Genomic DNA, 14,387 nt, shown 5'->3' with positions numbered 1-14,387 from the left:
AGCGTACTTGCAGTTTCAACTGAACTTGAGGTTGCTGTTTTTTTCCCCCGTTATCTTTTTATTGGTTACCACCTAATTTTCTTTGCCACTGAAACAGAAATCTCGCTCTGAAATCCGGCAAGTTGTGAGGTGTTGCAGGAAGACAACAACAACTAGAAGCTGTGGAGCATGAGGAGCTAACGTCCTATATCCAGCCTATTTGCTAACGTTACTGCGAAAGGTTTGTCGCACAGCTAGCTTAGCGTTATCTAATAAAAACATTAAAACAGCGGTTCTTGTTTGTGCATTTCCAAACTGTGCCAACAACATGTCGCCCACTTTGTGTAGCGTTCATAGACTAGTAATGATGATACGGACATGCCCAGCCATCCCTAGTAACGGCACCTTATTAAAGAATGGCAGATAACTGCAACAAAAAATACATTTCCTCCAGCAAGGTCATTTTGGGCACTGTTTTATAGTTTGTGCCATTCATATTTTATATCACACAAATGAGAATGTGGCCTTTAATGGAGTTCACGGCACTGATCCTACCTGACGAGAAGAGCTTGTTCACCCTTTCACTGCCACACTACAGAAGGTTAACCCTTCAATATCACACTACCGACGGATAATAAAGGGTTAACCTTCTGTAGTGTGGCAGTGAACGGGTTAACCTGTTATTTAGCTCCTTGTGTTTTTCATGAAAATATAAAACAATCTGAATCCCATAGTGCAGCTTTCACTGTTCTCTTACATCAGCGAGGCACAGCAACCATTGTCGTCATCGAGATACGCAATGTCATCGTCAGAATCCGACTCTGTTGGACACACAGAGGAATCACAGTTATTTAAACTGAGAATGAAACAATACAGGACACAATTAAACACATAAATTATGACAACAACAAGAAGGAGACAGAGACGATAGAAATGTGTTTTGAAGATGAGAAGAAGAAGAAGAGGAGTGTAAACTTTCTCAAGTGTGGGCGAAGCAAGAATTGTGGAGGGCAGTAATACGCCACGATGCGTCTACACTGCCGGAAATTCAAATAAGAAGAAGAAGAAGAACAACAACAACAACAACAGGTCATACCTCCTCCATCTTCACTGTGCTTGTACCAGCCAAACTTCTTCATCATCTTTTTCTTTGCAATAGCAGCACCTTTGGAGTCAAAGGGGGGGGAATATGTATGATTGATTGATTTATTGATTCTTTTATTTTCGTGTCATGCACACAAAGTGCCCAACCCTCATGGGTTTATAAGACACCAGAAATACCAATGTGTTCCATTATTATTACATTACATTTCATTATCATACGGATTACATAAATATAGATTACAGCTCGGTCTTAAACAAAAGTATTCTGTCTTCTCTCCCGAGCTTGACAAATAAATCTGCTACAAAAAGGTCTTTCATATTCATCCAGCTGAAGACAATCAACATAAATGGAGGACATTTTACTAAAAAAAAAGTATTTCCCTTACATCCTCGTAAACAGGACATTAAAACGAAAGTGAACCTCATTCTCAATGTCACCTCTAACTCACACACCAAACAAAGTCTGTCCTCCTCTGGGGTGGCATTACATCTGCCGGTCTCTAGGACTAGTGGTAATGTCCCTGACCCTAACTGTACACATGTATGACTGTGTGAGCTTGCAAGTATTAGTGTTTTGTGTTTGTGTGCATGTGCGTGTGTATGTCCACACCCAGGATGTCTCCCTAAATATTGAGTGTTCCATTGTCACCCCCTCCACTCACGTCCGTAACCTTGGCATCATCCTGGACTCCACCCTATCTTTCCTCCCCCATGTGAACCACATAACAAAAACGGCTTTCTACCACCTCCGGAACATTGCTCGTCTCCGCCCCTCTCTATCACTCTCCGCTGCTGAAACACTGGTTCATGCATTTATATCATCAAGACTGGATTACTGTAACAGCATCCTCTACGGCTCACCATACACTATCCTCCAATATGTCCAAAACTCTGCTGCCCGCATGCTCACCTCCACCCGTCGCTCTGATCACATCACCCCTGTCCTCCACGACCTCCATTGGTTTCCGATCAAATACAGGATACAATTTAAAATACTTCTCATCACATTTAAAGCCCTCAACAACCTTGCCCCTCCTTGCCTGTCCGACCTCCTCCACCATCACACGCCCACCCGTCGCCTTAGGTCTGCAGATGCCAACCTCCTAACACCTCCCACGACCAGGCTCCGGACCTGGGGCGACAGGGCCTTTGCTGCTGCTGCCCCCTCCCTCTGGAATGCCCTCCCCAGCCATATCCGTGATGGATAACACCCTGACATCTTTTAATCAGCCCTCAAAACTCACCTTTTCAATCTTGCTTTTGTTTCAAGTTCAAGTTTCAAGTTTCTTTAATAGTTGTCATACAGAAGTACAGAATACTTTTGTACAAAATGCTCTTACTGTTGCGCTCCAGAGACTGTGCATGACAAGATAAGTATGAAATAAAAACATAGTAAAAATAGTAAAAATTAGAAGTAAAAAAAGAGGTCACAGTGTTCAGTTTAGACATATGTACAATGTTCGTAGACGTAGTTACCATACAATATACAATACTGTGCAGTGTACTAATATACAATACTATATAGTGCAAGGCATAAATGGACGAGGTGCAGTTTAGGTACAATTCACAGTAGGTGTACGAGTTGTAGTGCAAATCCTTTATCAATAAATATAAAGTGTAAGTGTGTTTGTGTGATCTAAAGTGTGGAGAGTGGGTGCTGCAGTGTGTTGTTTGTTTGAGTGAGTGTGTGCGTGTGGGTGTGTGTGCTGTGTGCATTTGATGGTTGTTGCATAGTGATTATTGTTCGTTTAGCGATTATTGTTCGTTTAGCAGCCTGATGGCCTGGGGATAGAAGCTCCTTCTGAGTCTTTCTGTGCTCGCCATAAGACTCCGGTATCGCTTGCCTGACGGCAGCAGTTCAAAGAGGCAGTTGTTCGGGTGGCTCGAGTCCTTAATAATTCTCTTAGCCTTCCCCTTGCACCACTTGTTGTAAATGTTCTGGAGGGTGGGAAGCCCCCTCTAATTGTGCGTTCGGCTGAACGTGTCACTCTTTGTAGTCTGCTACGGTCTTTGCAGTGCTATTCCCAAACCAGGAGGTGATGTTGCCGGTCAGGATGCTCTCTATTGTACATGAGTAGAAGTTCCTAAGGATCTTCTGACTGACTTGGAACTTCCTTAGGCGCCTGAGGAAGTAGAGGCGTTGTCGTGCCTTCTTCACAACACTGTCAATGTGTGTGGTCCATGTCAAGTCCTCGGATATGTGGGCTCCGAGGTACTTGAAACTGTTCACTCTCTCAACTGGTGCCCCGTCGATGCTGAGGGGGGCTGTAGTCCTTGACCCCGACCTCCTGAAGTCCACAATCATCTCTTTTGTTTTGCTGACGTTCAGGGAGAGGCAGTTCTCCTGACACCACTGTGACAGGTTCTCTACCTCTTCCAGGTAGGCCCTTTCGTCGTTGGCAGAGATCAGGCCCACCACTACTGTGTCATCAGCAAATTTGATGATGGTGTTGTTGTTCCGCTGTGCTACGCAGTCATGTGTGTACAGGGAGTAGAGGAGGGGGCTCAGAACACAGCCCTGGGGGGCCCCTATGTTGAGCGTGATGGATGAGGAGGTGCAGTTGCCGGCTCTTACCACCTGGGGTCTGCCCGTCAGGAAGTCCAGGACCCACTGGCACAGGTCATAGTTCAAGCCCAGGTCCCTGAGCTTGGCTATGAGTTTGGAGGGGACTATGGTATTGAATGCTGAGCTGTAGTCGATGAACAGCATTCTCACATAGTTCCCCTGCCTCTTGTCCAGATGTGATGCTGCTGTGTGCAGCACATGGGCTATGGCGTCCTCCGTGGACCTGTTGGGGCGATATGCAAATTGCAGAGGGTCCAGGTTGATGGGGAGGGAGGAACAGATGTAGCCCTTCACTAGCTTCTCAAAGCACTTCATGGCTATGGAGGTGAGGGCTACAGGGCGGTAGTCGTTGAGGCAAGCGGGCGTAGATTTTTTGGGTACAGGGATGATGGTGGACTTCTTCAGACAGGTGGGGATGACGGCCTGTTCCAAGGACAGGTTGAAGATGTCAGTGAATACCGGGGCCAGTTGGTCGGCACAGACTTTTAGGACGCGGCCGGGGATGCCGTCCGGTCCTGCTGCCTTCCTGATATCCACTTTTTTAAAGATCCGTCTCACCTCATGCTCTGTTACCCTGAACACTGAGTCTCCATCAGCAGACCCCCCCCCCCCCATTGCCGTGGTTTGTAGGCTGGTGTTGTTGTTCACAGCCTCAAACCTCGCATAGAAGGAGTTGAGATCATTTGCTAAGGAGATGTCACTGTTCAGTTTGAGGGGGGTTCCTTTGTAGTCTGTCATTGTTCTGAGGCCCTGCCACATGCCTCTAGAGTCAGCCTGTTCAAACTGACCTCTAATTCTGTCGGTTTTATTTTATTTTGTCATGTATTATTTTTCTTCTGTTTTTGTTTAGCCATAGTTTTGTTTCTTCTACCCATGTAAAGCGTCTTTGAGCATCTGGAAAAGCGCTATATAAAATAGATATTATTATTATTATTATTATTATTATTATTATTATTATTATTATTATTATTATTATTATTATTATTATTATTATTATTATTATTATTATTATTATTATTATTATTATTATTATTATTATTATTATTATTATTATTATTATTATTATTATTATTATTATTATTATATGTATGTTTGTGTACGGCTATTATAACGGTGAGGCTCTGCTGGTGTAATGTGTGGTGATGGTCAAGCTCAAGCGTATATATATCAAGTCAAGTCAAGAGTTTTATATATATATATATGCATGCAGATGCGGGGTACTTTCAAAATAGATAAGGTCTATTTTTTTCGTGGATAGTAGTATATATTTCCGTCTTAATATTTTTCGTGGATAGTAGTATACATTTCCGTCTTAATATTTTTCGTGGATAGTAGTATACATTTCCGTCTTAATATTTTTCGTGGATAGTAGTATACATTTCCGTCTTAATATTCTTCGTGGATAGTAGTATACATTTCCGTCTTAATATTCTTCGTGGATAGTAGTATACATTTCCGTCTTCACATTTGAAAAAAAAATTATGTGGAAAGGCACTTGGGGCAGGGGCTCAAGCCCGCCTTCGGCCCTATCTGTGTACACCACTGTATTATGTGTACTAGGTACAGGGGTGTAAAGTACTTGAGTAATTGTACTTTGTTACAATACTTAAGTACTGTTTTGGGGATTTGTACTTTACTCAAGTATTATTAGGCTTGTATACTTGTACTTTTACTCAATTACATTTCAGAGAAAAAATACATAGTTTTTACTCCTTACATTTAAAATGCAGACCTACAAAGTACAAAGTACAAATCTAGCAGGTCCAACTATTTTAATTAGTATATTTGTTTCTCTGGCCGAACTAACGTTAACGTTATTAATCCTGCGGCCGCGCTTTATTTAAAAACAGCCAATCAAATCCCCATCAATGGAAAATTAACCCGCCCATACCCATGCTGATTGGTCCTTGTGCAAGACTACAAAGCGGGGATCTTTGATTAAACACCTGCTATCAGAAGAATAGACAGTCAGAAACAACAAAATGTTTACTTTAACTTTTTAGTACTTAAGTACATTTAAAAGTAGAAACGTTTTGTCTTTTACTCAAGTGTGTTTTTAGTCAGATACTCTGACTTTTACTTGAGTACGATTTTGAGACGGTACCAATACTTTCATTTAGGTATCATTTCTGGGTACTTTTTACACCCCTGACTAGGGATACAGTATATAACCAAAGCTCCGGCGTGTGGTGAAGGTCGAGCCTTACGTTTGTTCCCCTCTTCATCCACGTCCTCGGCCTCGATGAGCCAGTCCATGTAGCCGATCATGTCCTCCTCCATCTGCTGGCTCTCCTGGGCCTGCTGCAGCTCCCCACGGGCCACCGCCTTCTCCCTCTCCTTAGAGAACTCTCTGAGCACACACACACACACACACACACACACACACACACACACACACACACACGCACACACGCACACACACACACACACACACACACACACACACACACACACACACACACACACACACACACACACACACACACACACACACACACAGGCACAGGCACAGACACAGACACACACACGCACAGACACAGACACAGACACGCACACACACGCACACACGCGCACACACACGCACACACACACGCACACGCACACGCACGCACACACGCGCGCACACACACGCACACGCACGCACATGCACGCACACACACACACACTCACGCGCGCGCACAGGCACAGGCACACACACACAGGCACATACACACACACACACACGCACAGGCACAGACACGCACACGCACACACACACACACACACACGCACACACACACACGCACACGCACACGCACACACACACAGGCACAGGCACAGACACAGACACGGACACACACACGCACACACATGCACGCACACACACACACTCACGTGCGCGCGCACATGCACAGGCACACACACACACACACAGGCACATACACACACAGGCACACGCACACACACACACACAGGCACACGCACACACGCGCAGGCACACGCACACACACGCACACACGCACACACACGCACACACGCACACACAGGCACACACACACACAGGCACACACACACACACACACAGGCACACACACACACACACACACATACACACACGCACACACATACACACACAAACGAACAGGTACATACAGAGAGATACCCAAGGGAATTTGTTTATTTTATAAATTTTTCAGAGCAAAAGCGACCGACTGTAATTTATGCACCACTCACCCGCTCAACACGCCCAAGACGAGGTTGATGATGAAGAACGACCCGAAGATGACCAGAGACACAAAGTAAACCCAGGGCATCTCAAAGCCAATGGCATCGTTCATCTGTATGGATGAGAAGAGGCAGACGGAGAGAGAAAGAGACATAGATGGAGAGAGAGAGAGAGAGAGCGCGAAAGAGAAATCAAACAAAACCATAAGAAATCTGGTTATTTTGACTGTACTGAACGAAAGAACTGGAGCGAACAGATCCAGTATTATATATAAGATAAGATAAGATAAGATATTCCTTTATTGATCCCCTTGGGGAAATTCAGGCATCATAGCAGCATGGGGGGGAGGGGGGGAGGGGTACAGGTAGTAAAACAACACAGTATACAGGTAGTAAAAGACAACACAGGCAGTGTAAACAATTTGATCAATATGGTCAATATAATTTACTATCTGACTAGCTGAGGAATACACACAAATATAACCATATAACCTCTCTCTCTATATATATGTGTACTAGGAATATAACCATATAACCCCTCTATATATATGTGTACTAGGTATATAACCATATATCTAGAGTCTGCCTTCTCTGTTAACGGGGGGACATTTATGGAACTCTCTGCCTACTGGCTTAAAACTGGAGTCCAATGCCAACGTCTTCAGCAGAGGACTCAAGGTATGGCTGAAATCAAAGCAGCAGTGCTCACATATGTTGACACGGACTGGTTTTGTTGTTTTGATCATGGACTCTTGCTCTGATAACTATTTGTTCTGATTTGTTTAATTCTGTATTTTACTGTTCATTTTATTATATCTTTTAGAAAAGCCTCAATGGACTAGTGTTGCAAACTAGTGCTATAAACACGCAAAACAACGCATCTGGTCTGTCCACTATGGCTGGTCCAATGTAGCTGTGGTGTCCATATACCGATATTGTCCAACTCTTCATTTCCGATACCGATATATGCAGGGTTTCCCCCCAAAACAACGGAATCCTTTCAGGTAATTAACATTACATATCTCTTGTCGTGGAATTAACACAACATTATGCATACTTTTGACAATAAATAAAATAAGAATTTCTTCGTACTTGCTTGCCTGGGTAAATAAAGGTTAAATACATACAGATGGAGAGGATCCGCTATTACAGATCCAAAGAGCACAACAGGTTTTCGGACATATGGAGCCCATTCATTGACTATCTGAAGGACAAATAACTGCACTCTGCAGAGACTCACCCCTGTATATCATGTTTGACCTGCACCTTGTAACACCTGGCTATACAACACACTTTAATGCTTTGAGTTAAGTCACACTGTTATTTTATTTTCCTGTCTGGCAGACCCTTTTTTTTTGTTTTGTTATGTCTGTTTATTTTTGTTCTGTCTCCTCCTTTTTGTTTGTCTGTTCTTGTCTAGTAAACTGAGAAATAAAGTATTTAAAAAAAAAAATAAAGGTTAAATAAATGTAAACAAATTTAAATAATTTGAAAATCGATACCGATCATTTCCGATATTACATTTTAATGCCACTATCGGCCGATAATATCGGTAGGCCGATAATATCGGACATCCCTAGTTTTCATTCATTCACGTGTACTAGTTATATAACCTCTATATATATGTGTACTATAACCTCTATATATGTGTACTAGTTATATAACCTCTATATATATGTGTACTATAACCTCTATATATGTGTACTAGTTATATAACCTCTATAGATATGTGTACTATAACCTCTATATATGTGTACTAGTTATATAACCTCTATATATATGTGCACTATAACCTCTATATATGTGTACTAGTTATATAACCTCTATATATATGTGTACTATAACCTCTATATATGAATACTAGTTACCCAGTAGAGCACGTCTGTCCAGCCCTCCATGGTGATGCACTGGAAGACGGTCAACATGGCGAAGAATATGTTGTCGAAGTTGGTGATGCCGCCGTTAGGCCCCTCCCACCTGCCGCGGCACTCTGAGACGTTCGTGACGCAGAAGCGGCCGTTCCCGGCGAACGCACAGGGAGTGGGATCTTCATCCACCATGATCTCTGGAGGAGGAGGAGGAGGCAGAGGAGGAGGAGGAGGAGGAGGAGGAGAAGGAAGAGGAGGAGGCAGAGGAGGAGGAGGAGGAGAAGGAAGAGGAGGAGGAGGAGGAGAAGGAGGGGGAGCAGGAGGAGGAGGAGGAGGCAGAGGAGGAAGAGCAGGAGGAGGAGGAGAAGGAAGAGGAGGGGGAGCAGGAGGAGGTGGAGGAGGAGGAGGCAGAGGGAGGAGGAAGAGGGGGAGCAGGAGGAGGAGGAGGAGGAGGAGGGAGGAGGCAGAGGAGGAAGAGGAGGAGCAGGAGGAGGAGGAGGAGGAAGAGGAGGAGGAGGGGGAGGAGGAGGCAGAGGAGGAAGAGGAGGAGGAGGGGGAGGAGGCAGAGGAGGAAGAGGAGGAGGAGGAGAGAGGAGGAGGAAGAGGAGGAGCAGGAGGAGGAGGAAGAGGAGGAGGAGGAAGAGGAGGATGAGGAGAAGGATGAGGAGGGGGGGGGAGGAGGAGGACAGCAGACCATCAGTCAAATGATGTGAATAACGAGCATGAGAGCCTACATTCCAACAGCAATTTTTCTATTTTGTTAAAATATTAAATGTCATTCCCTACTATTCAATATGCTCCTAGTCATTCCCTACTATTCAGGTTGCTCCTAGTTATTGTGTTTGTGTTAACCTGGGAGGTTAAAGCAGCTACGTTCAAAAACATTTCTTTAACATATCATCATTGAAATGGGTGTGTCGATTTGAAACTGGAAATGATAGTGTGTAGATAGGTGTGTAGATACATACAACATTATGTATTGGTTAGTTGTGTTTAAATGTGTGCATGTTAACGTTGTCAACTTGTGAGTATTATAATTAACTCATTCAGCGCCAGGGGGCGCTAGAACGCCATCGCTTTAATCAATGGGGATACTGCGAAATTTGCGAGTGCTTAAAATATATATATTTTTTATCCACTTTTTCTCCTCTTTTTCTACTTTTCTCCCATCCCAATTCCACTGTGCCAATTCTTCCCTTCCCTGTCTTGAACGTTGGTCGCATATGCCCCCCACTGGCATATGGTGTTCCACAAGGAAGCATACTAGGACCGCTACTGTTCCTAATGAATGCAAATGACATGTCGTCAGCTTGTGACTGCAACTTGTTCCTGTTTGCGGACGACTCAGCCCTGCTGGTCTCTGACAAGAACAAGTTACAGGTTGAAAAAACCCTCAGCTCAGAACTAGGCAAAATCTGCATATGGCTCGCTGATAACAAACTATCATTGCACATGGGCAAAACAGAGTCCATTCTCTTCGGTTCAAATAACAAACTCAGCAAGACCGACGGCTTCTCAGTTACAGTGGGTGACAATATTGTCACAAGGAAAGAAGAAATTGTGGAGGTCCGTCCCACATTGTCCGGCATTGCATATGAAGGGGGGGGGGCAGCCTCGCAGATGTATCGTTGTAAACGCTCATCCTGCCGGAATATTTAAACCCTGCCCGCATGGCTCAGATCGGCCCAGAAGAGAAACTACATCATTCCTAATGGAGTGCAATACCGGCTGGAAGGCGTAGGCGGCGGTATTTGCCCTTTTGCGAGCTCAGACCCATTCCCAATGATAACATCAGGCTGGGTGGATGAAAAATTAATGGATATAGCTAATAAAAGAAATAACGATTAAAACCCGAGTTTTCTCGTGATTGGCGCTGAACGGTTGGCGAGTTAACCCGACTTTTCTCGTGACTGGCGCAGAATGAGTTAAGTGTTATATAACAAATCAACAATAACACATTTAATCAGGGTAACTGCAGGTTTCAACAAGGTAAATCTAAGACTTGCTAAGAAATTTTTAACATCACTTAGATTTTTAATACCAATTTCACAACCATACTAGCTGGACTTGCACGCCAATATAAATGATCGCGCCTTCCATACAAGCTCTCGCCAGACGCACCAAGCTCCCGGTAGCCCTGCAGAAAACTACTTGAATACAAGAACATTTCATATAATATTATTTAATCTCCTGACAGCCCCCTAGAAAATTGTATACCTGTGCAAATTCAATCTAACATGTTTTAATACCGTTTAAACTTTAAGGTCTTAAATTGAGAATTATAAATGTAATACTTTTTAAGACATTTTAAATACCCTGCAGATACCCTGTTAACCCTTTCACTACCACACTACCAAATGGTTAACCCTTTCACTACCACACTACCAAATGGTTAACCCTTTCACTGCGACAATACAGAAGGTTAACCCTTTCACTGCCACACGACAAGGGGTTAACCCTTTCACAACCGCGCTACAGAAGGTCAACCCTTCCACTGCCACACAGTCACCGTCTGTAGTGTGGTAGTGAAAGGGTTAACCTTCTGTAGTGTGGTAGTGAAAGGGTTAATACTGAATCATTGTGTTTAAAGGCGTATCATTGGTCTTAAAAGTAGCTGTTTCTCCTTGTGAGGGCAGACCTGAGCCCAGGTAGTAGCAGGTATTGTGCATCCTGCCGCACTACCAAACGGTTAACCCTTTCACTGCGACACGACAGAAGGTTAACCCTTTCACTGCCACACTACAGAAGATTAATACTGAATCATTGTGTTTAAATGTGTATCATTGGTCTTAAAAGAGTGCAGAAATGGGGGACCCTGATGTAAACAAGACGAAAGTCTTTCTCTGGTCTGCATCCCCTTAACAATTGTATGTATTGAGCTGTACTGTACTGTACCCATTCTGCAATCTGTTAATAAACTTTTCAATCAATCAATCAATCAATCAATCAATTTAATCAATCAATCAATCAAAACCTGAGTTCAGGTAGTAGCAGGTCTTGTGCATCCTGCCCAGGAACAGCTCCAGGCCGATGATGGCGTAGATGATGATGACGAACATGACGAGCATGCCGATGTGCAGCAGAGGAACCATCGCTTTCATGATGGAGTTCAACACGATCTGCAGACCTGGGGGGGGGGGGGGGGGGAACAAACACACACATCAGGGGTGTAAAAAGTACCCAGAAATTATATTTGGGTGAAAGTATGGGTACCGTCTCAAAGTCCTACTCAAGTAAAAGTCAGAGTATCTGGCTAAAAACACACTTGAGAAGTAAAAAAGTTTCTACTTTTAAATATACTTAAGTACTAAAAAGTAAAAACTTTTTTTCTGACTGTCTATTCGCCTTTTTTTTAACAATTTTTTTTATTCTTTTTTGACAAGACAAACATTAACAGTAAATATCTCAATAAATCACAGGAATATACATTCCTGTATTTGAATCAATAAATGTAGGTTACGAGATATATAAATAATCCCCAATACAGTACATACATATGCTCTTGCTCGTTCTTCTTCCCCCCCCCCTCAGGACCCCCCTTGGATAATCCATCCATTATTCGTTTCTAACCAGAGATTACAATTCATATGCTAACCTTTATTCTCTCCACCACTTCTAACCAGATTGCAATGCTGGCTTCATTGACACCTAAAATTCTTGCTGTAGATATCTCTAAATAAATCACATTGAGATAGGTAAGAACCCATACCTTCCGGCACATTTTATCCGGTTGAATCCATCGTGATGCTATCAACTTTTTAGCCGCCGTAAGACTGTCTCTTTAGCTGTATAGAGGCTGCTAACTGCGAAACATCATTCAACAACAATACAGAAGGCATTACAGGTATGTTCAGAAATAAAAATTCTGATCATTGCGTAGTGACTTCTTCCCAGAATATCTTAACAGGGGGGCATTCCCAATACATATGCATAAATGTACCTATATCACCTCTTAGACACAAGGAGCATAGAGAGTCTTGTTTAAGCCCCATTCGGTTCAATCTTATAGATGTCAGGTAAGTCCTATGAATATAATTAAGATTAATCTGTTGATGGTCCGGGTTGCGTGAGGCTAGTCGAACGTTTGCCCAGACTTCTAGCCAATAAAAATCTACTTTCAAGTCTGGTATATCCCTCCTCCAAACTGAGTCTAGGGAAAGGATTCAATACGAGACGTTAGTAAGTGATGATAAAAGTCAGATACGAAGCCTCTCGATGTCTCCCTTTCATAGAAGAATTTGTGATATCTGTGGTGCTCAAGTGGTATCTTTAATGGGACTCCATGAGCCTTCAAAGTTGCTAATAACTGTATATAGAAATAATAAGTGGAGCTGGTGAGGTTAAATTTGTTCTGAATTTCATGATAGCTACAGAAACCCTGTTCGTTGAATATATCTCCCAATGTATGTATGCCTTGCTTTTCCCATTTGGGATATCTGATAGGTCGTTGTGCAATAAGGAGTGCATTGTTATTAAATATGGGAGAATGGCTATGCCATTTGTGTTGGTTAGTAAAAAATGTCTGTGTGTCACGCCATATCCGAATCACATGTGTTATAAGAGGGCCAAATTTCAAGTCGCATTGCTTAATTGATAATTTGATGTATACTATATCCTGCAATCTATGTGGTGCCACTATGTTTTCTTCTAATGTTCTCCAGGATACAGATGCTTGAGGATCAAACCAGGTGCTCAGTGGTCTTAAAGAGAACGCTTTAAAATAGTGGTAGAAGTCTGGAAATGCTAAACCTCCGTCGGCTTTGTTTCTCTGTGCAGTGGATCTTTTTATTCGTGGAGGTTTGTTATTCCAAATAAATTTATATGCGGTGGAGTGTAATTTTTTTCAGTAATCAGCAGGAGGGGGTAACTGTAACATTGAGCTAAAGAAGTTGATTCTAGGTAAAACATCCATCTTAACTATTGATACTCGGGCCTGTACTGAGTTTTTAAGTTTTGACCACCTGTCAAAGTCATTTGTGATCCTATCTAGAAGTCTTGTATAATTATACTTCACCGTTTGGCTTATAGTAGGGAATATTTCAACTCCAAGACATCTAAAATGTTCTACCATTGGTATATTTCCTGGAAGGAATGTTGCCTTCGCAGAGACATTAAGTGGGAGGAAGGCCGATTTTGGCCTTCCTAAATCCCGATAGATTGCCAAAATCATCAATCAACTTGAGAAGATGAGGCAGTGAGGTGGTAGGGTTTTGCATGAACAATATTACGTCATCCGCATATAAACTAATATGATGTTGTGATGTTGTCTATTCTTCTTATAGCAGGTGTTTAATCAAAGATCCCCGCTTTCTAGTCTTGCACAAGGACAGCATGGGTATGGGCGGGTTCATTTTCCATTTGATTGGCTGTTTTTAAATAAAGCACGGCTGCAGGATTAATAACATTAATGTTAGTTCGGCCAGAGAAACAAATATACGAATTAAAATAGTTGGACCTGCGAGATTTGTACTTTGTACTTTGTAGGGCTGCATTTTAAATGTAAGGAGTAAAAAGTTTTTTTTCTCTGAAATGTAATTGAGTAAAAGTACAAGTATACAAACCTAATAATACTTGAGTAAAGTACAAATCCCCAAAAACAAAGTTAAGTATTGTAACAAAGTACAATTACTCAAGTACTTTACACCCTGAGACACTTCAACAGTACA

The 14,387-nt window shown here is 42.7% G+C and overlaps 1 protein-coding gene across 1 annotated transcript in view; it reads right to left on the bottom strand.

Annotated features, from left to right (window-relative positions):
- Positions 1–14,387, bottom strand: part of cacna1fa (calcium channel, voltage-dependent, L type, alpha 1F subunit a) — a gene marked incomplete at its 3' end in the record, with an annotated part of 242,326 nt that overhangs the window by 206,062 nt on the left and 21,877 nt on the right. Inside the window, 6 exon segments of the mRNA XM_084333608.1 lie at positions 737–800; positions 1,076–1,144; positions 5,857–5,999; positions 6,863–6,966; positions 8,722–8,918; positions 11,696–11,848. Of these exon segments, the coding sequence (XP_084189734.1) occupies positions 737–800; positions 1,076–1,144; positions 5,857–5,999; positions 6,863–6,966; positions 8,722–8,918; positions 11,696–11,848 (730 nt within the window).

Source organism: Notolepis coatsorum (assembly GCF_963971535.1).
Source record: "Notolepis coatsorum genome assembly, chromosome: 17".
NCBI classification, from domain to species: domain Eukaryota; kingdom Metazoa; phylum Chordata; class Actinopteri; order Aulopiformes; family Paralepididae; genus Notolepis; species Notolepis coatsorum.
The sequence above is the reverse complement of the archived record's forward strand: the minus strand, read 5'-3'. Positions and strand labels throughout refer to the sequence as shown.